This window comes from Numida meleagris, chromosome 6, assembly GCF_002078875.1.
Source record: "Numida meleagris isolate 19003 breed g44 Domestic line chromosome 6, NumMel1.0, whole genome shotgun sequence".
Lineage (NCBI taxonomy): Eukaryota > Metazoa > Chordata > Aves > Galliformes > Numididae > Numida > Numida meleagris.
The window spans coordinates 36,169,790-36,193,554 of record NC_034414.1 but is presented as its reverse complement, the minus strand read 5'-3'; the positions used below and the strand labels follow the sequence as shown (position 1 = coordinate 36,193,554).

Below are 23,765 nucleotides of genomic sequence, written 5' to 3'. Positions count from 1 at the left end.
TAGTGCAATCATTTACACAAAAATCATTATCTTTTTTGTTCTTTGCTCATTAATAATCACACCCTCGGATATAAACATTTTGCATAAAATTAACATACTGTATTCATTTCTATTCCTTCCATTTTTGAAAAAGAATACATATTTTATCCGGGGAAACAACTGAATGTAAAGACAATTGTGTTGTGTTTTTTTTTTTTAATTCACATTTTCTGTGTTTAATATTTTGCTACACTTATTGAAATTTAAATTGAATAGGATTGGTATTGTCCATGGCAGAGACCTAGTTCCAATCACAGTATGCCTATCACTAGCAAACTAAAATTGAGGCCCTGCCCTTGGCCCTGGGGCTTAATCTCTGGGTAATACTGGAAATGTTGTTCCATGCATGGATTAGCAAATTAAAAGAAGTTGCAAACCTCTACTGTGACTTGTCTAACTCCTGCAGTCCCTAGATCATCATCCATAGTTACAGCCCTAGGTTTAGGTGTGCTGAAAATACGTGATAGCAAATAGCAAATTCAAAGGAAGATTTCTGTCTAACTATAAACTGGAACTACCTTTGCAGAATAATGACAGCAACAACAGTAAACATGCACAAATATCTAACTTGGAATTAATAATCAGACAGTCCCTTTTATCAGCTGTAATTGTTTTTATCTCATAAAAAGTTAAGACTGTATCAAGCTAAATCTAGTTAAATGCAAATGAATCTGATTTTTCCCACATTAATATTGAAAAGATAACATTCAGTTTACACTTCATGAAATTTTGTTTATGTCATAGTGTTTTAAGTGGAACATTCATATTGTTTAGCATCTTGTATCAGACAGTACACAAGGACTGTGGATGCTTTTATTAAGGCTTTGAAACTGACTGAAGTTTGATGTCAAAAAGATGCAGGTATGAGCAAACTTCTTTGTAAAACAGTAACATATGCTCCATTTTGAACCTTCAATTCTGTTAATTATCCCCAAGGGGGAAAAATACCCAGCAATTTGTAAGCAACGTTCACTGCATCATTATCTTAAATAAAGTCAAATAACTGAATATCTGTAAGTTCTCATGGAATATTTGAAGAAGTGACGGTTTTCAGGCAGCCGAGTGTTTTGCACCTGATTTGTTTGTTAGGGAGGATGCACAAGGAATTCCGTTACACAGGCTCCTGGGATACCAACTATAAATCTTTTATACTTGTATATTTAGAAATACAATATTTACAATACTTACAATAAATATTTACAACATTTAACACATTCAGTGGAAGCCAGTTGTATCATTTAATTTACCATTCAGGGGCTACTATATTTTAAGAAGGAACAAAAATGTGCTTGAAATTTTTTTAGTAGGAAATATGATACAAATTTCTTTCTCTCTTCTAAAGTAATTCCACTCAAGCTCCATTGCATTTTAGCACCCAGTCCAAATCTAAGGCATGTGAACAAAGCTGAAATCTAGCCATAGTCATGAGACAACAACAGCTTCAGGAAAGGAAATGGATTTCAATGTAACCAGTGATATACCCAAGCTATTCTGCTCCCATGACTTTTTCTACAATGAAATGTCATCTTTGACTTATGATGTTACACAGAGAGATGAAAGTGCATCTGGAGGTACTGGGTACCTTATAGCAACATGGTCCTCTCATTTGTGGTGTGCCCTCGTGGTTTTTAAACAAAAAGAAAGAATGTGTTGGGATGGGAGGTAGTAACATAATGGAGACTAGTTATCCTGCAAGCTGGCATTCTAGAAGGTTTTAAGGACAAAAGAATCTCTTTAAATTTCCATAGAAAGTGAAAAAAAGATAAAAGAAAAAAAAAAAAAGAGCTGATGAGGCTGCATTTATCAGGCCAGGTGAGCTTCATTAGCTAATCAGGAACAGATAGAAGGTCTGGTTTATGTTTGAGAGAGATACACCTAAACCAGCATGCATAAATGCTGAAAGGGAGAAATTACCTGCAGGTTGGAAAAAAAATATATGCATTGCCATTCTCTAGAACAATTAGATACTGAGCATTGATTTTAAACAGTGATCACAATTAAGGGTCTTTCACAGCGTCTGACAATAATGTAACATACAGTGCTTTTATTCTCATTCCAGGACAGCTAAAACAGCTGGAGACTGGTGGCAAAAATAAAGCAGAAAAGCTGAGGGAGTCAACTAGCTAGTTAGAGCCAACTAGCAAAAAATCAACCAGGATTACAACCTCACCCAGACTTAGTGCTAACTAGTAGAAGAAGTTCTTGTGTTTCCCCCCTCCATCCTCTACTTTGTCCTTGCTCACCTCCCATGACCTTTTGCCAGGTCTTCCACTTATTTCAAAGAAGGACCACGCAGCATTTCTTTGAAATACCTTGTAAGCAATGACCACAGGAGCCAAACATAGTTAAACAGTTTTGGAAATGTATTTACAAAACAGAGCTGGCCAAACAAGCACCAATGGTTTCTCCATTCTGTTGCACAATTATGCTTCTTGCCTGACTGGGAGGAACCATTTGAGGTTCAGTGCCCAAGCTCAGGCAGTGTCTGATTTTTCTGCAAAGAGTTCCACCAAATACCCCAATTTGTGAGTGCTCTGGCCATGATTTTGCAATATTGCCATCCTTCTGCTAGGAAGTGGACTGGGACCATCATCTCATTTTATACAGGCCAACCAAGAGCCATCAGATAATAATGGCTTTTAGTTTCCACCCACCTGGGCTACATTCATATTGGTGACCTAAGGTGAAGGTCTCCACATCCCATTACTAAACCTTCAAGCCATTTAGTATCCTTGTGTAGTAAGCTTATATCTGCAGTATAAAGTAAGAGACAGTAAAATCTGTCTGTATTTGAGATCTGTTCTTAAGTTCATGGTCAGTCAAAGCCTTTTGTTGCAAGACAATATAAAAAGCCTTGTGCAAGTAAAAAGTATAAAAAATAAAATACAGTATTTTTACATAAAATATGAAATTGTTTATATGAACTAAAAATTATTATTATCTGATCCTAAGTCTTTGCATGGTACTAATAAAAAGAATAAAGTATAAGCAGGACTCTGAAAAATCTTTAATAGTAATTCAAACAACACTAGCAGTATTATCAAGATATGAATATATTTTTAATAAATTAAAAGCACAGCTATATGTAAATCTTACATTTAGCATTTATTGCTACATTCACATGTAGTGAGTACACTGCATTTTCTGTTAACTTACGCTAGTCTTTTTCATACACAGTTTTAAATATTAGGAACTGTAAATTATCTTGTGTGTTAAATATGCCAACTGCTACTGAAGTGTTAATTAATGTATTATTTAGGAGAAGTGAGAAGATTTTTAAACATTATGGGTTTTGACTATGAGTAAATCCACAAACGAGTTTAACAATTTACTAGAAACAATCTTCTATAAAATAAGATTTTAAAAAAAATAATAAAGCAAACATTCCATATACTATTCTAGACTAGAAATGCTTTCTTTGTAAATTCAGCCTTGAATTAATCAGATAAAGATGAAAGTGAAGAATTTTGCCGATAGTGTTTTTTACTAAACTCGTTCAGTTATGCCTTTCAGCTTGCTATATTTTATATGAAGGATATCTTGTTAAAACAACTGTTGAAGGCAAGTCATGTCATATCAGCCACACTCCATACCCTATGGGAGCTCAAATGTTCCAAAGTTTATGTTAATATGATCTTGCCGCACAATTCAACTAAGGAAAAATTAGCATTTTCTCAGTGACATGTAAGACTTCATATAAGTACCACATTATCTATATGTCTTCCAGAAATGAGGTAAAGCCACAGCAAGGATTATACTGAATCAATTTAGGAAGGTAAATATTGTTAACAAGCACCATAAAATAGCCCAGCAGATTATTCGAATCTCTATTTATCAACTAACAAGTAGGCTGCTCTTCTCAATGCAGCTTCCAACAATATATCTGTAGGACAGCAATATTCTCTGGCTCAAGAGACCAATGCAACTTCTCAACAAGGGGTTTGCTGCTTTCTAATAAAAGATTTACTATGCAATATGCTGTGTGCTTCCACCATCCTCTCTCAAAGTGGCTTTAAAGAAATGGATGTGGCTTCTTGCCTATCTAAATCTTTTAAACACGTTTTGCTCTGGCCATAAACACTAAGCACAGAAATCTTTACAGGAAGTATTCTAAAAGAGATATAAAGTATTGTTTATTGTAGGATTTTGAACCTCTGAAGCAACACACTTTAACAATCATTTAGATTTGCTGAGGAAAACAAACAAACAACGAAAAGAAAAAAAGCAACACAAAACAAGTCGAGAAGACAAGGGATCTGCTAGAGCTGCTGGAGCTTATGAGTCCTTCACTACTCTCCTGTATGACATGCAAAATGGGCTGAAAATGCCCATGTTACTGGGAACAAAACGGTACAGACAGAAATAGTAGTGCAAATGCTTAAGAATTTTAGTAAGCCAGTCAGTTATGAGTCCCTGCCAAGAAAGTCTTATTTTGTTTACTATTTAGGCTAGACCCCAAACCACTTTTTTTTTTTAAATTAAGAAAAAAAAAGCCAAACAACAAAAACTTGGCAGAGTCAATTCTCCTGTTTAACCAGGCTACTCAGCAGGCTGACACTCAGGTTCTAAACTGCATTTTTCAAAATATTTTCTCTGTACTGACAGAAGCTGCTATAAATAATTTGTCTCAGCATCCAGCTGGTGATTGACGGCAGGGCCAGAGAGACTGCAGTAGGCTTAAGCAAGGGAAAAGAGCATTAGCTGTGCCACAGTGGTGAAGTGGTATGAGGTTTACAAGTATTAGTAAGGAGAGATAAAAGCATATTCCAGACATATTTCTGAGGCAAAAGAATAAGAACATTAATGATGCAATATTCAGCATGACTTTAAAATGAATATCTAGGACTGAAAAAATAGACAAAAGCCAGAAAAAAAAGTTAAGAAAATTCCATCCTCCTTTCCTACCATACTTTAGTGGCAAAAGCAGCATATCCATCTTATAGATCTGGAAATTCTCTATATCTTTCAGGGTATTAGACAAACTGGGATCCAAATTTTGAAGCCACAAGAAAACTACACTGTCCCTGTCTTTGTGTCTAAGATTCCAACTTTTAGATCAATTAAATATTCTATTTTTAAAAGATCATTATTGGATTCTAGCCTCTAACTAGACAACGTAGTTTTACCAAAATTCTGATATACCCAGCCAAAAAATAGCTTTGAGCACTCAGCAATAAGCATAGGTAAATTTAATGCTTAAATCTGATTGATAAGAGAAGTGGTAGTCAAGGAACAGAGCTGAACATTTTTGCCATCTAGAGAACATCTTCACTGCTTCAGGGAAGAAAGAGAATTGCACTTCAGTGAGGAAGTCTTTCTCAGTCATAAATAATTTTGTTTTAAACCGACAATGAAGCAGAAGTCATAAGGCAGAGCAGTCCATTTGTGACAATGAAAGGGTCATTTCAGCATTTTAGCGCTTTACCCAAGAGTTTCTCTGCCGTGTCTCTGTGTCCTACCAAGATGCATAACTGATAACAGAGTTAGCAATTGCACAGTCAGAATGGTTAAGTTTCTCCATGTGGATTTTCTAGAATGTGGAAAATTGTTGGGTTTTTTTCCAGAAATGTTACAACTGCAGTTGGCACATGTTCGAGATACCTAGCCAACCTGTATAATCTAAATAAGAGAGCTGGTGCATAACAGATCTTCCTGCTGATGCAAACCACTAGCCTTGGAAGACTCCATTCAGCCAGCTGTTACGTTTGGGTTGCACTATGTCTGTGAGATTTTAAGCCTCCTGCAGTCTAGTTTTCATGCACTTTCCTCAGACTAGAGATAACCACTTTCATGATTGCTGTCGCACAGTTACTAGGCATGGGCCTTCTTAGTCACCACTTTCTATCTACATGAGACAACACTAGCTTTGTTCTCCAGTGGTCAAGAGCATAAGCCCTGGTAGCTCTAACCTTTGTGGGATTTTGTGTTCACTCTCTGAAGTAATGTTGAAGCAAAAAATAGAGAGATTTTTCCAGTGGTTTCCAAAAACAAGTACACTTTCCATTCACTAGCGTGCAAAGCTATAGACGATCCAGCTGTCCAGTTCTCCCATCTTGCTTGAGCTTCAAGAAGTGCCCTTGGAGGATCACAGGGCTTTCCCTTTTGCATACACCTTCTTCCCCTTATCACTGCAACAGTCAGCTCTCCATCTGTTGTACTCTTCAGCCCCATTCCTTATGCCTGAGCTGAGTTCACAGAATCATAGAATTGCTCAGGTTGGAAAAGACCTTCAAGATCATCAAGTCCAACTGCAACCTAACCATACTGCTCTAAAAACCCACTGCTAAATCATGTCCCCAAGCACCACATCCAAACAGTTTTTAAACACATTCAGGGAAGGTGACTCAACCACCTCCCTGGGGAGCCTGTTCCAGTGCTTAACAACCCCTTCAGTAAAGAAGTTTTTCCTGAGTTACACCTAATCAGGGACCCTGATCCCATTCGTTGCACAGGATTCATTTGTTTCAACAAGACTGTTATCCATTCTTCCTTCCCAAGTCCATTCTGGGCACTTTTGACACTACAGTATTGAAGACTCAGTTATATTGTGCACTTCTTTTCCACAGTTCTGAGCATTCTTCTTATAGGCATATTCTAAATCCAATGGGAATTACTCATCTTTCCTCTTATATGTGCTTGTGTCTCCCCAGGTATATGCACAGCAGTGTTACAGCCAACCTCTACCTACCAGAACATGGAATTAGCTACTTATGGCAAACTAAAAGTCAGGTAATGATCCTCCACCACTCATATCAACCACATATTCACAGGGCAAACACCTTAAATAACCAGGTCTTTACACAGAATTACAAACAGTGAACTCCCTTCCATCAAAAACATTCTTTGATCCATATGCTGTAGCATTCTTTGATCCATATGCTATAGATATTTTAAATAGGCTTATTTACCACTGTATAATCACATATAGCTAAAAAAGAATTCTAAAGTAGGAACAAAATTCTACTGCTCCAATTAGGATTTAATGTACCCAGGAGTTAGCAACTACACATGATGCAAGCCAAATGACAAATCAGTTCTACAGCAGCTGAAGTGGTTAAAGATCTGGCAGCTACCATCTGATGGAGGCCCATGCATCTAAAAGAAGGCAAGTCTTGCGTCAAGTTTAAGATAAATCTTCCTCTCACAATATGGAGAAACAATCTGTGGGAGAAGCTGCTGGATTGTTCTGGTAGAAACTGAAAGTCAGAACTGTGGCCAGTGCTTTGGAAGTAAATGGAATTTTTGTCAAACTGCTGTCCATTCTGATGAAATAGTGTGACAGAAAGCAGTTTGTTGGGTTAAAATTACACAGATTTTGAGTTAAAAATATTTTATTCAAGGTGTTCAGATTTTTTTTCTTAGCAGCTTTCAAAAGTGTGGACATAGGCAAGGGGTGTTTGGAGAGAAAAAAGCACAGAGGAAACAAATTGCAACTCATACATTGTTCACTAGTAGAAGCTGGTGTCGCATAGAAGAACATCTATTCAAAAACTTTTCTTGTACACACAAACAAGTCTTTTTACATCTAACACTAGGATTAAAAAAAGCATGATTTTCATATTCTAAACCTGCTTTCATGTACATCACTGGAAAAGGCTCTTGCCCAAATCTGTATGCAATAGAATGGCAGTTCATTCTATCACAAAATTTTTCTTCACCAGTGTAGTGAAGTACAGCTCTGACCTAAATTTTCATTTGTTTACTGAGTTGTTTACTACCATATAATAAGCATTGTAATACCAGTATTTATGTTTTAACTAGTATTTTTGAATCCCTTGCATCTGAGATGATAATCAAATTATACAGTACAGTTCTCCAATTACCTCCCTGGTTCATTATTCTTACCTGTTTTTCCCCGGCAGACACTGTTTGCAGTGCCATCTGGAATACATACTGTGGTCTTCTGAATACAGGCCTCAAGCCAGGGAGAAGGAGGTACATAGCTGGAGGTAATAGGCACATTAAAAACAGTATCAGGCACTAATCTATGTAAGTGCTACCAATAGCTCTGCAATATGCTGCTGTTGTGAGGAACATAACCTCCAGCCCCAGGAAGATGGGTAAGTAACAGCGAGTCCAACCAGCAGCAGAGGAAACTGTGTGGATAAGACGTAACTAAACAGGAACGTTTAGTCGTAGGGAGATTTTCAGTGTCAAAACTGAAGTATTAAGGGGAAAAACAGTAACTTCCTGTTTACAGTTACTACTGCATTTGGTCTAAAATACAATAATTTTCTGTTTTTGACGTCATCTCACTGCCTGCATGCAATATGCAGCACTTGAACTATGTTTTTCATTCTAATGCAGATGTAAAATTTTCCTTAAACATAAGTGGCTGATGTTTGCATACACTGGATTTGATTTTTTAATCAAAAATATCCACATGTAAAAATCAAAGCAAGCAAGAGTACAAAGCCACAAATGTGGCATTGGGTGTACAAGTATGAGTAGATGACCAACTGTAAGCAATTATTTATTTACTTTGGTTTTACAAATTGTCCTTAGATAAGCACATGGAAGAAGATAACACAGTATACAAATGTTAATCCAACAGGAGTTTCATCCCAACATGAATTTTAATACATTTCCCAAAATCACCTCTTATAAAATATTCATGTGTAAACAGATGAACCTTTTATGATGTCTTTAGAGAAAACACACTTCAAACATGCAGAGAAACAGCTTTTAGAGCAGAGGAGCCCTACTTCCCCATTCCAGGGCCCGACCGCAAAGTTAGGAGTGTTAGCATAAAATGCTAGTTTCAAGCATCCTAACAGCACATGTATCACGAGTGTTCACAGACAGGAGTGAACAACATGCATCAGAACTGTGGTGAAGGAAGAAACCTCCCACTTAAAACCTTGAGTATACTGATGCCATGACACCAAGACTTGCATTTAAGATGCTTGCAAGAGCCATATGGCCAGTACTAACTATCCACTAAAAAAATGCTCGGGTGAAGAGGCTCAGAGGAGGACTCTGCCTCCTTAAACTGTTGCTGAGAAAAGGAGCACTTATCCTCATAAAAGGCAGTGCATGGAGGGTTCAGCCAATTCCCATATAAAATGACCTAAACATTTGTGAAACACAACATTTATTCATCTTTATGAATTCATCAAAGATCCAGATAAGAGTCTCCCTCAATTTAAGGGGGAAGAGCTATTCCTAGTTTTCAACTCAAAATAAATGGTAACTGGAGTTAGCCAGGAAACAAAGGAAAAAAAAAAAAAAGAGCAGTTCACTGCTCTGGCCAACATTGCTTGGGGTATCTTAACTCTTACGAAGGGAACATTGCTGCAAGGACACAAAGTATCCTAATCAAAAAAAAAAAAAAATCTGGAGCATACAAAAGTCAGAAATGCGCACGTAATTGTTGGTATTCTGAAATGTATTTCGTTCCAGTTAGAGACAATGTCAATATTTAGATTTCAGTTTAACATTTAAGTGATAACCTAGGCCTGGAGTGGATGAATTGTTCTTCTGACATCTCACGAAAGGTTGTTTATAACTTGCCAGTAAACTTGGGAAGGAGGTGAGAGGAAAGATAAAGTAACAACGAAAAAACTATCTAATGAGGTTGCCTTGACCTGTTTCTTAACATATTTTGCCCATTACAGAGTACCACGCTCCTGGAAGATATGAACCTACCAGCTGTGAATTTTACAGCCATTCAGTAGTACTTCTTTATGGATAATTATCTGATGCTATCCCTTTCTAGTAATTTCAATGCCACAGTTACTATTGATGCTGATGCATGGTTTGGATACATGCCTGATGCTCCCCAGGGTGATATGAATCAGAACTGCCTCTGTCTAGCATGCTGGGTCCAGCATGTAACACAGCCATCATCAGTAAACAAGCAGCAATGCAGTGATTCTAAAAGCATGCTGCTATCCCTGGAAGTAAGAAGCCTCCTGCTATGATAACCATAAAATGCTTTCTTAGTCAGAAGATCTAAAGCAAGAAGAAGATCTCAAAGCAAGTAGCAAAGCATTGTGCCTGACTAGGATACAGTCATTAGGTTTTACAGTTCGATTTTGGTTGAGGGATTTTTGAAGGACTATAAAGCTCAGAGTATTTTTTTGGAAAAATTTTGTGTACATCATTAGATATCAATGCAAAAGAGCTCAACTATGTGGGATTTAGCATGGATAGCATTGCCACAATAAATCAGGTAAATCACAGCATCTGGAGTATTCTATGAAGACTGAAATTGAAATATACCAGGTTTCTCACCCTTAATTCAAGTCTCCTACAAGAATGTCTCAAATGACAAAAAAAATTATTACAAAAAAAAGTATGACTGATTTTTTAAATACAGTACAGCTCAAGCTTCTTTATCCAAATGATTATTCACAATGAAGTTGTGGAACAACTAATGTCCCTCCAAATTCTGCAAAATAAATCTTACTTTGTTGAAATTTGAAGTCAAAATGACTGAATGGTCTGGAGGGCTGGAGTACTCCTCCTATGAAGATAGGCTGAAGGAACTGGGATTGTTCAGCCTGGAAAAGAGAAGGCTGCTGGGAGACCTCATTGCGGCCTTCCAGCATTTAAATGGAGTTTATAAACATGAGGAAAATCAACTTTTTACACAGTAATAGGACAAGGGTGAATGGTTTTAAACTAAGGGAGGGGAGATTTAGATTAGATGTCAGGGGGAAGTTTTTCACTGAGAAGGTGGTGAGGAGCTGGAGCAGGTTGCCCAGAGAGGTTGTGGATGCCCCATCCCTGGAGGTGTTTAAGACCAAGCTGGATGGCGCCCTGGACAATCTGATGTGATCTAGTACTTGATCTAGTGGTTGGCAACATTGTCTGTGGCAGGGGGATTGGAACTCCTGGAGTCCCTTCCAACCCAAGCCGTTCTATGAAGGGCTAAAACAAGATGAGGTCTCTGTTAGGAGCACACTACCAATAGAGCAATCATAGTGACCATTGAGGCAAAACACGTAAAGAACCACATCAGCAAAGGCTTGATTTGTACTTATACGAGAAAATCATCACTTATTAGCAAAAAAGCAATATCAGTTGAAGAACAGTTGTGCAAGACAACAGCACATGCTATACAGGTTTCTACTGACACAGCTTTGTCCAAATGGGATATGAAAGTATACTGTGAGCTTGGACTGTATTTTTTTGTTAAATACAATTTCTGAACCAAGATATTCAGCATTTTGCTCAAAATATTTTTCTTTATTTTCTATCCCCACTGAATAAAAAAACCTGCTCAATTAGACTTGCAAACTTAGGAAAACATGAAAACTTGTTTTAGAATAACATCTGACTCAAAGTGTAGAGCATGGCAGCAGGTCCCTTTAGACCTGCAGGATATACTGCTTTACATCAATTACATCATGTTTTCTTTTAATCATTTGTATTTCAGTAAATGCAAATTAATTTTTTTGGAAGTTTTAGAGTCAAATCCCTTTTATGAACACGCTTCTTTCTTAACATTATTGCTACCAATAGTTTATGTCTAAACAAAAGAAAAGCTGAAGAACCTTTGGTATTCATCAGTCAGTAGTGGTCACCCCTTATACAGGTGATGAACTGCACCACAGCTCCTATCCCTCAGCCTCTACCTCTCGATGAAGCAGCATGTGCAGTAGCTTCCAACAGGCCATGCATAAGGGGACAATGCTAGTGCTCTCTCTCCTAACACTGCAATTGCCTCCATCTTAGAGGCCTTAACAGGCAGCAAAGTCCACCCAGCATTAAGTGAGGCCTTTGGAATTACCCCTAGGCACATAGAGTAGTAATTCCGATTTAGCAAGGGGTGGAAAGCTACACACAACACTTCTAGGCAAGGAGGCAATTGATCAGTACTGATAAATTCAGCAGCCCAGGAACTCCACAAAGACATGCAGGGGCCCTGGCTTCAAGTCAGCTGTGGAGAAGCCACACTGTAGTGTCACAGCCAGCTATGGACAGGTACATGAAATTAATTCATTCAACTGCTGCTCAGTTCCCCGCAGTCCATTTAACTCACTTCTGTGTAGAGGTATGGGAATTTCACCTTTTATATAAATGCAGCTGGAAAGACTTTACACACAAATTATTCCCAGTTTACCACACATGCTCTAACTAGTGCAGCCTGATTAAATGGTACATGATACAGCATCTCAGACTACCCTGCGTCACAATCTGCAGTCTCAAATATGGCACAGACCCAACTTCAGCCACAAAACTGTAAGAGAAAGTCCAATGCAATTATAACAGGAAAAGGCACCTTCTTTTGTGAGTCTCCTGTCACTCAAAGAACATAAGGCTTAGAAATGCGACAGATTGTGCATCCCCCTTCTTGTTGATCAGATTTTTTGCTTGGTATTTCTGAGAAATTTATTTCCTATTTACCATAAATAAAGGGCAAATCTTAATTGTATCATCTTTGATTATATAGTATTGCAATATGGTTTTGTTGTTGTTGGGTGTTTTGTTTGGTTTTATTGGGGGGGGGAGATTGACAATACAAGATTGGCTTTATGCCTGAAGATGATGACAATTACAAATTTCTACCTTTCTACTGCACTTGCATTACACAGAAATATGCTTCCCACTTTCATTATCTTAATCCCTAACATCATCGTATTTTCTTTATTTTCAAAATGGTGTATGTACTTGTGTATACATATGTATGTGCATATGAGCATGGAACTTCAAGGTAAAACATCTAATAATATATAGAGAATGAATCAAAGAATGGTTTGGGTTGGAAGGGATCTTTAAGATCATCTAGTTCCAACCCCAATGCAATCGGCAGAGACACTTCCCTCCAGACCAGGTTGCTCAAAGCCCCAGCCAGCCTTGCAAACTAACTGGGCAACCTGTTCCAGTGTCTTACCATCCTCACAGAAAAGAATTTCTTCCTGATATCTAGTCTAAATCTACGCTCTTCCAGTTTAAAACCATTTCTCCTCATCCTGTCACTACACGCCCTTATAAACATTCCCCCCCTAGCTTTCCTGTAGGCCCCCTTCAGGTACTGGAAGGTCACTGTAAGGTCTCCTCAGAGACTTCTCTTCTCCATGCTGAAGAACCCCAGCTCCCTCAGCCTGTCCTCATGGGGAAGGGTCTCTAGCCCTCTGATCATCTTTGTGGAACCTCCTCTAGACCTGCTCCAACAACTCCATGCCGTCTTGTGTTGGGGGCTCCAGAACTGGAGCAAAAATGGACAAAAGTTTTACAAAATTTAATACAAGTCTTGTTTTCTGTAAACCAGTTTGAAGCAATGAACATTTTGCTAAATATTTGTGTGTTCTCACTGGAGCATTGTTTCTCCTTTAGTAAAAACAAATCAGCATAAGGCAAAATAGCACTATCCGTAGTCAATTTAAAGAAAAGGAATTTTAACAATAAGTCAACAGTTTTCCCCAAAAATAAGATCAAAGATTAGTTATATTGCTGCATCTGAATGTGAAATATGAGTTGCATCACTTTTGTATTGTGAAGTCCTATGGCTGGGTGGGAGAATAAATAAGTCACTAAACAACTTAAGCATTAAACAGAAGCAAGTGCTACAGAGGTCTGCTAAGTCATCAACTTCATCTTGTTATTGTTGTTAAGAAATGAGAGCAAAATTTTGAATTTTGTTCAATGAAACCTTTTTGGGAGGTGGGGGAAGGAACAGGAGAATGAGGGACAAAATATTAACAAAAAGATTCATTTCCAATAAACTCTGAGTCTATGTTACAATAAATCATTATGCTTGATGATTTCATTATTTAATCTTCTGGTTGTCTCAGAGGAATCCTAGTTCTAAATAAAAGCATCACTTGAAAATGAAGTAAAAGTAATTTGTTTAGGAAAAAATCTAACACAAAATGTTTCCAGTTTTCCAAAAGCCACTTCTTTGCACTTCTTTCTGGACACACGTTCACTTAATTTGCTAACCATTCACAAATAACTGAGTTTTGTTTCCAAAAAACAGGTTAACTATTAGCCATCACTACAGACATGCAAATTTTCAAGGGAAATCTTTTTTCTGTATTTCAACAGCATCGCTATACAAAACAAGCCTTATATTACTCTAAAGAAAGGCCGTTGTCAACTCATACTCCTGAAAGTAATGTCTTTGCTCATTACTCACATTCCCTGTTTGGTTGCAGCTCATCAGTGCCAGCAGCCCTAATCTGATCCCAGCCATTATGACGAGCAGCTCTGAAATATGAATTAGACCTACCCAAAGTACTCCATGCAGGGAAAGAGCTCCTTGGGCCCTTTATTCCCTGCAGAGTACCTGTACAGAATAAATCAGTGATGTGAAAGAAAACAAAATCTTTCTCAGTAAAATTTGCAGATGACACAAAAGATAAGAAAATGGTAACTACTGAGGAGCTGTCAGTTCTGCAGATTGCATGGCAGCCTGGGCTCACCTGAGTAAGATGTGTTTTAACACAGCAGAGCACAAAGCTGTCTGTCTAGTAACTAAGAACATACATTCCAGATAAAGGCAAAATAACAACACAGAAAGGGGCACATGGATGATGGTGAGTAACAAAATCAGTATTAGCCTACAGTGTAAAGTCCAGGCTAGTGCAGTAAAAGCAATCCTTTGATGTACAGAGAAAGAAACACTGAGGAGCAATGGGAAAGGCTTGTATAAATCACTACCCATGCAAGACACAGAGAATCTTTGTTTTAAACAGCAGGCAACAACACAGAGCTGGTTTGCATCTGTGATACTTGAGTTTTACCAGAGGAACATCTAATGCATGGTACCACTACTCAAACCAAAAAGACTGCAAACAGCTACAAGAGTAGTTCACATTCTGGAGAAAATGCCTCGCTAAGAACAAGAGAGGAAATCTCCGTCAAAGTCAGGGATAAAAGGTCAACTTCTTACTCTCTAGGGAGAAGGAACGTCATGAGTATTAAAGGATTCTTAAACTTAATACTTCCAGATTTGGTGAAAATTCAACATAAAATAAAGTAGCAACACTTAACAGAAATGGTAACTAACAGTAAATACATTTCATCTAAGAAAAGTAGCATTTTTGTTTACCAGAACTTCTTATTTTCAGCATTTTCCTTCTAATAAAAAAAGGTTGCAGGATTGTCTTTCTATCTATCTTATATTGCTCTTTCAAACCAAAAGTTGTCACTCTACCTTTCAAAAGCATACATAAAATGGTCCATGATACCTTCACTACTGCAACCCATGACTTTTACACGAGCTTTAGGGCAGGTATTTGTCTCCTTATGCTTGGGAAAAAAATAAATTACTATTTTTCTTCAGTTGTTGAATGAATGCATACATCATTGGTAAATGAAATGGACTTATCCTGCACACTGCTTTCCCAAGCAGTACTTTGGAAATACTAGGTATTAATGTTTCTTTATTTGTACAATGCAAAGAGGTACTGAAAGAGCATGGGAAAATTCAAGTACTGCTGAATGCAAAGAGTAACACAGTCACTGATAATTTGAATTGATCTTTCAATTTCTGAAAATTGTAGCATGACTCAAAAAAAACTCACCAAGACTTTCATATCTGAAATAAAAATGAAATGCATGAACAATTTCTATAGACTACCAAAAAAACACCTATTGACAGGGAATTCAAAGGGTGTGGTCAAGGGACCTGAAGACCCAACCAGATTAATTGCATGCAAGACAGCAAACAGTAATTGCCTAATTGGTCCACTGACCAATACTAAATTCAATTCAGGATTTAACCAAGAATAGATGTTACAATTAGATGCTGCAAAGCTTAAATCAATCTTCAAAATTTGTATTGAACTATAAACTGACTAGGATTTTGGAAAACCGAATAACGTGGCCCTTTATTTTTCAGTGGAAGAAAATTTTTAGGTAACAATTATACATATCATCTATTCACTAGTCAGGGTACATTCCATTAATCTCAGAGTAAAATTTAAAACCAGAGCAATATCTATGTCATAATAGAAATACAAGTATGATAACATTTCTGTTATTGAAAAATTATATTTTTGAGTGCTGTTCTCTTAAATGCTTCAATCAGCCAAGGATTAGATATTCAACTTAATGCTAGCCAGTGACCATTGATCACTTTAAAGTGGCACAGCTAATCTCATTTCTTGCCCAGCGAAAGCCCACTCTCACATCTTAGATGCAAGATGATGTTGGTCACCTTTCTTTGTTTTAAATTCAGTTTAAGACTCCTGTTTTTTGCTGCAAAAGACATCTAGAAAGCTCAGCACAGAGAGTATGCAGATATGCATATTTTTGAGTTATGCTTTAAGAGCAGAAACAGGTAGTGGTAACAGGATTAAAGATCTGCTAGAGAGAGTCTCACACTGCGGCTACAAGAATCAGATTTATATTAATAGGCTTGTTACTAGTGGCTTATTTGGCAGATGCTCATAAATAGTGAATTAGGTTATTAGCTTTCAAAAAAATATAGTGTTAGGTCAAATTTATAGCAAGGAAACATGTAGACTTCTTCAAATATAGCCATCAAATTCAGACTGCAAGGAGAAAAAACAAGATGTGAAATGAGGAAATATTATCTTTTTACTTTTACAAAAGCAGATTAAATGAAAAAAGCACATTTTTCAGTACAAGTACAAAGACTGTCCCCTACCAACTCCTTGCTAGATTAACCCCTATATATGACATACTGAAGGGGGAAGAAGCTCGTATACCCCAATGCCCTACAGCATTAGCTTGAATGACAGTCTTGTTCTCTTACATGCTGCTTTTTTTTTTCCTGCAGCTAGAAGAACTGTTTCAAACTATCCCAATCCATCCAACATCATATAAACAAGGATAATGAAAAGTTTCATGCCTGAGTCAATTTATGTGCCGCACTACCTCTAAGGAATTGAAAGACATAAAAAGGTAGTGATCTCTCAGCCCTTCTCAAATTCTCTCCACCATCCCAATCATCATACCAGCAAGACCAGCTGCAGAAGAGCCAGCAAGGGGTTTTAAGCCCAATCCCACAGAGTTGCAGTTCTCCATTCAGTACTATTAGCTCTCCTCTGCTTTGTCTGCTCTCACCACACTAAGCTCAGGATGACCATTGCAGACCACCTCAACAACCACAAGGAATCCTTTAATCTTTCCCCACAAGAAACCCTGGGAGAGTTATTTGGTCCATTGTATTCTCTTGTGATGTCTAAGCAGGGCTATGAGATTTCTTGGATATGCAAAGCAATTCTGTATTTGTTTTGTCCATTTGATAAATAAACCTTAATTTCAGCCCTAGAGACTGACAAGAATGGCCTAGCTTTGTGCCTCCTTCTCTCAGTTGTACAAATGTTTATATTTTTTGAGCTATCATCCAGTCTAAGGGGAGCTTATTTTAGCCTGGTAAGTCTGGATGTTCTGAGCATTCACATGCTCAGTATGGTAATGTGTATATGACCAGCTACACCTTCCAGGACAAACTGCTCCACTTCTTACACTGAATTCAATAAGCCTTCTGTTCTATGATCATTGCAGAGAAATGAAAGGAAAAAGAGCTAATAAAGCCGTAGCTGTATTTCTGGGACCTAAGTGAGTGAGGTGTTTTCCTTGCATATTTATTCTGTGCTTTTGATTTCAGAAGAAATACTTTACTGCAGAACTCTTTCCTGTTCTCTGTTCTCTGCCTGAAAACAGAAATGACACTTATGTCTGCTTAATATGGACAGGAAGAAATGAAGAAATTATTCTTCCACCCTTGCTTTGGAGATAGAACGTAAGAGCCACCAAACTGAGAATTTCCCCTTCACAATCCAGATACTGTGAAGAACCACTTTATGAAAGGAATAACTTCTAGGAGAAGAAATAACTGAGATATCCTCTGCTTGTACACAACCGAGACTCCCGACAGAAAAGCAAGAAAAAAATACCAGTTTTCTTGACAAGCCATTATTCCTTGTAATTCAGCAACAAATATAACTGGAGCACGTGCAGGGAGCTGTGCCATCTCTGGAGATCTTCTACACAGGCTTTGTTCACTATTTGACACTCCATAAAAGTGAACAAGAGTGCAAAACATAGGTGTCTGAGCAAACAAAAGAAAGAATTTTCAACCTGGGCAAGTGGGAAAAGCCTTGGCAGCTTGGTTATAGTGAACTAGAAGTGAGAAGAAAATATTTCTTTTTATTGTCAGTTTTGTTTGACACTACAAAAGAAGTCTTGAAATTCCTGGCTACAGCAATGGGGACAGGGAGGGAAAAAAAAAATAGAAAAAAGTATTCAGGAGGTGATGGTCAGTCAAACTCCAGGTCAGTAACTGACAGGTCTCTGGTTTTACTGCCATAGCTCAAGACATATAAACTACTTCAAAAAGCACAACTGTAAAATCTTTTTAGAACAATTACGTTGTGTTGGTCATTACCACTAGGGAATGCAGAAACAAACTGTAATTGTTTTCAAACTTTAGATCTTTCTTTAATGCATATTTACATGTACAGCAACCACAAATAACATAGGCCCATGGCAACCGATGTGATAGACAGAAGAGGGAGGGGAGTACGGGGTGGGGAGGAAGTATCTTTTGGCCATCAGTATTTGCAACAGTGTGTTTCCTTCTGTTGTGGGTGGGATATCTAGTGGCACTCGTAATACTTGATTGTAAGCGGATCATAAATAGTTTAGAGTGATTTCCACTGAAATATTTAATATATATAAAACAGACAAAATATATTATTGGCCCAACTCCCCTCTTTTTTTTTTTTTTAAGAGAATTAAAACATGTTGACTAAACTACGTCCTTAAGAACTCTTACAAATTTATTTCTAGTTTGTATTAGCACTGAAGTTTGACTAAAAACATTACTTAGAATCATATAATACCCTAAGTTGGAAGGGACCCTATAAAGATCATCAAGTCCAACTCCATTCTTCACCAAATGTTTTCTGAAAAAATATTTCTGAGGTAGAAGGTCAGGGCATAAGCCTGCCAGATTATTACGGAAAAGATAAGAATATCTCAATTTCAATTGCTAAGTAGCTATATACAAAATATCTTTAATACAGAGACAGTTAAGCAAAAATCCAGAGTAAGAGAAAAGGCATTATGCTGACAGCTGTTTTTAATGGAATTGGGGGAAAAAAAAGTCAAGAAAAAGAAAGAACCACAATAAAAAATAATAAATAAATAATAAAAAGAAAGTCCCATAACTTAAAAACAAAACCAAACAAGCTTCTAGCAAGCAAGTATTCCCAGCATGTGGAAAGTGCACAGACTCCAGTCTAGTAAATGGTCATACCACAAGAGTATCTGAATTGTGAAAAGTGGAGATTAACTCAACTCTGAAAAAGTTCAGAACGTAAAAAGGACCTTCAAATATTTATGAAGGAACAGGAACTACCAGGTACTAGAGATATGACTACACTTCTGTCAGGTATGCGATTCTGTAGTTTCTAAATCTGGTATGGACAGCAATGGTGCTCTAAACGACTACTGAACCCAGCTGCTGCCTGGGTCAACAGCCAGATATCCTAGTGGAATTTGCACACCACACAGCCTTCTGCTGTTTTGCAGTGCCTCCCACCATCAGGTGCCCTAAGCAACTAGTTTGAAGATATCACTAATGGCTACCAAAGCTGCAGTCCCTCCTCCAGCAGCATAGTTCAAGTGGACATTACTTCATACACAGTTTTCTGTTAGCAAGAGTTCATCCAGATGTTTAAGCTTCAAAAATCATAGAATCATAGAATTGCTCAGGTTGGAAAAGACCTTCAAGATCATCAAGTCCAACCACAACCTAACCATACTACCCTAACTCTAACAACCCACCGCTAAATCATGTCTCTGAGCATATCCAGACGGTTTTTAAACACATTCAGGGATGGTGACTCAACCACCTCCCTGCAGAGTCTATTCCAGTGCCTAACAACTCTTTCTGTAAAGAAGTTTTTCCTGATATTCAACCCAAACCTCCCCCGGTGCAACTTGAGGCTATTTCCCCTTGTTCCGTCACCTGTCACCAGTGAGAAGAGACCAACCCCGCTCTCACTGCAACCACCTCTCAGGTATTTGAAGAGAGCAATAAGGTCTCCCCTCAGCCTCCTCTTCCCCAGACTAAACAGCCTCAGTACCTTTAGTCACTCCTCATAGGGCGTATTCTCCAAGCCCTTCACAAGCCTTGTTGCCCTTCTTTGGACCTGGTCCAGCACCTCAATGTCCTTTCTGTACTGAGGTGCCCAAAACTGAACACAGTACTCAAGATGAGGCCTCACCAATGCCGAGTACAGGGGCAGGATTACTTCCCTAGACCTGCTCACCACACCATTTCTGACACAAGCCAGGATGCCATTGGCCTTCTTGGCCACCTGGGCACACTGCTATATTCAGCCCACTGTCCATCAATAAAATGTTCTTAATACAGCTTGATTTTGCTGGGTTTTTTTTTGTTTGGTTGGTTTTGGTTTTTTTTTGTGGTTGCAATTTAGTGAGAAGTTTTCAACAACTTGTTGTTAAAACTCTTATATAATTGAAAATATATCACCATGGGAAAAAGTACCAAAAACATCCACTGGGAGGAAGATAGAAAGAATGCCTCAGAGAACTTAAATAGCACTGAAGTACCACCAAGGGAACATTTCACTAATCGAAAAAACCCACTCACTGCTGGAGAAAGACAGGCATTAGTTTTCAAAACCAATCTGTTTTCTATAAGTGAACTTGGCAATAATACTTCAACCAATTCATCACATAAGGAATTTCAGGTAATGACAAAACAGATGTCAATTATAACACTGCTTCATCACCTGTCTGATTTTTGGCCTTTTTTCTTGGCCAAATTTGCCTGCACAACTGGGTACCTATTTGTAAGTGAACTTCTACCATCTTATTTTGTGGTCAGCATCAGCTAGCTGTTTTGACTATACTAACAGTAAAGTCTATTTAATTTCAAACATTAAGATAATCAGCATCGCTGTATTTAGCACTCATAAGAAACTAAGGCAGTTTTCTCTTATTTCCACGAAGCTTCAAAATCTTGAAGTTACTCTGAAAACTGAGATAGTACTCAACAAATCTGCTTTAAACATTTAAACAAAGGGATACATTTTCATGATTAGCAACGTTACAAGAGAATTAAAGGCACAAAAGTTGAGTTCTATGCTGACATTTACAATCACACTAGATCTAAAATGCTTAAATCAGCCTGTACACTGATTACTGGCAGAGTGAGATGGGAAAACCAAGAAAAAGTGCAAGAAATACTTACAAATCAATACAAATCGTAAATACGATCTCAGATCCAAAGTAGCTATTCGCAGGTTTTTTTGTTTGTTTGTTTGTTTTTTAAAGCCAAGCCAGTGGCCAGATTTCTATTTTGGATCACCAAGTTAAATTAATGCTATAATTATATCGATAATCTAGATTTCTCTTTCCTTCTCAGTTCTCTAAACCAAAATGATACCTTTCATTTACTCAAAAATACCAGTTATTTTTGACGTGGTGGTAGCTATTACTTAAAAATGCATTTCAAAGAAATGACAAAAACCAAGCAACAAGTTATGGAAAAAGAAAAATGAATGAAAGAACATGACCCCAAAAAAATTATGATGAGTATGACAGCCTTGCCCAAGAAACATTTTGTACCAATGTAAGTACAACTGATGTTTAGAAGCTGAGGACTTTTTTTGTTTTTGAAAATGACATCTGTTATACACGAGACAACAATACCACTGAGACACAAAATAAGAATAAGGTTGGGGTTTGAAAAATAAATGCTAAGTGACAGAAAGCAGTTTGAAAATCCAGCAAGATTGTAGAAAGTTCATAATGCATTTGTAATATATTAATACAAAATCATCTATAATATACCTGTCAAATATATACTTTCGAATTCTATGTAAAACTGCATTATTATATCCTTACTACAGTAAAATAGAAACTTTACTGACAGATTGCAGAAGTAACGTAAGTTAACCATGCTACAGTTGCCTGCCCACAGCAGCAGCACTTTTGTCAAAAGCATTGGTAACAACCTTCAGTTGCACATAAAAGCAGGCTCTGTTAGGGCAGTGGACAAAGGCAAATGACTGCAAAGCAAGAGGACTCAACTTCAATTTAACTGTCCTGTAAGGTACATACTAATTAGCTGCAAAGCTAAGAAATCCTAGCTAGCATGTTAAGTCTGCTACATGACAGTATAATTTGACTTCTTAAAGGATTATGCAAATTACAGCTCATCATTCCATTACATGACTGAAAAAAAGTGACAGCTAATTTATACATAACACACCTTTCAAATCCCTAGGATGTGAAGCACCTGTGCAATACATTTTGCCTAGATTTTCTAATGTATACATTTTTGTTTATTGCACTGTACAAAAGCATACCTAAGAGATTTAGCAATGTCATAGGGTCTTTTATTTGCTTTTTAGCTTTTAGAACACAATCCCAAAGAATTAAGCAACATATTTCTGTCCCTGCTTTAGAGAGTTTACATGTAAGCAGAGGTATAAGGTTTCAACATATGTAATTTGCAAATAGCGGGAGAGCACGAGCACTAAATGCACGAGCTAGAGGCAAGACTCACACAGATTTCAACATACTTCTGGTAGGTAGATTCACAGTAGATTCCGTCATATCTGTAGATTTTCCTACATTCTGATTGGTTGGGCAGAGGATGCTGGACAGTTATTCTGTAGAGGCATCAAAAACAGATAGACATGACTAGAGATTCTCTACAGGTAACTGTAATACAGCACAATCAGTATGTTGAAATTGATTTATTTATATATATTTTTAAACATCTTTCCGATCTCTTTAAATCAACTGCCTTGTGCACATAACATCCAGAGATTCCACTTTTAGAAATTTGCACTGAGAGTAAACTAAACTTCAGTTCTCCACAATAACAGTAGTTTTTTCCCCCATCAAATAAAAGTTGTAAAGAATTTTATGAACCAAACTGATACTTCACATAGTTTGTGTAAAATATAAAATAGCGCTTATAAAATTGATTATTTATTGTTTACTGTTGCAGCCCATCCTCAGGCAAGACATCCATTTATATCAGCTAGGAGTTTATCCAGACAAAGACCAAATAACCCTCCAATTTAAAACGTCAACAGCAATTCACACATTTGCAGAATATGAGGATGTTGTGGCATTATGAGGACTGTGACTGAAGGTGCTCAGCACCATCTGAATAATGCCATATGTTCTCGGATCAACTGAAAAAAAAATGGAAGTGATTGGCAGCAATCAGGAGGTGCGCAGCATCTTGTAAAATCAGTCCCTAAAAGATTTGTCAATCACTCTATTATTCATTCCCCCCCAACTCCCTCTTAGTAGAAAATATAATTTGGCTATAAGAATTCAACATTATTTTTAAAATATACTTGGGTATTGCACACAAAACAGAACACACCAATTTCCTTTTTTTTTTATTTTTCCCCTCCCTTCTGCTCTGGGATAAAAGCATGTTTTAGATGCTTATTTTTACCTTCCACAAATTAACACATTTGTCTCTTTTAATATAATACTAGGTAAGCAAGCTAGGGCATAAAATTGTGAAGCTTACATATTTTTCAAATGTTGCATTTTAGACTGAGAAAAATATTCTTAATAAATGTTCTTGTCATTATAGTTTTGCTTTTATAAATAACAAATCTATATTACTCTGAGCTAGTCCTGTTTTTTAAACAGGAAAATGTTGAAAATCATGTGTGTTTTAACAGTAATTTGATTAAGGAGGTATGAGAAAAAAAAAAAAGAGTATAATAATCCAGCAAGAAGCTTTGCAAAAAAATGGAAAATTTTCTGCGTTGGAAACTGAGGGCCATCCATGA

General features: G+C 37.3%; 1 protein-coding gene across 2 annotated transcripts in view; it reads right to left on the bottom strand.

Moving 5' to 3' along the window:
• The window catches only part of NPAS3 (neuronal PAS domain protein 3), a 629,619-nt gene that overhangs the window by 519,852 nt on the left and 86,002 nt on the right, over positions 1 to 23,765 (bottom strand). The window contains exon 2 of one of the 2 annotated variants that reach the window (XM_021402757.1): positions 22,524 to 22,613. The exons of the other annotated variant lie outside the window; for it this stretch is intronic. Within the exon in view, the coding sequence (XP_021258432.1) occupies positions 22,524 to 22,613 (90 nt within the window). The remainder of the gene's footprint in view (positions 1 to 22,523; positions 22,614 to 23,765) is intronic. 2 annotated transcript variants of the gene reach the window in all.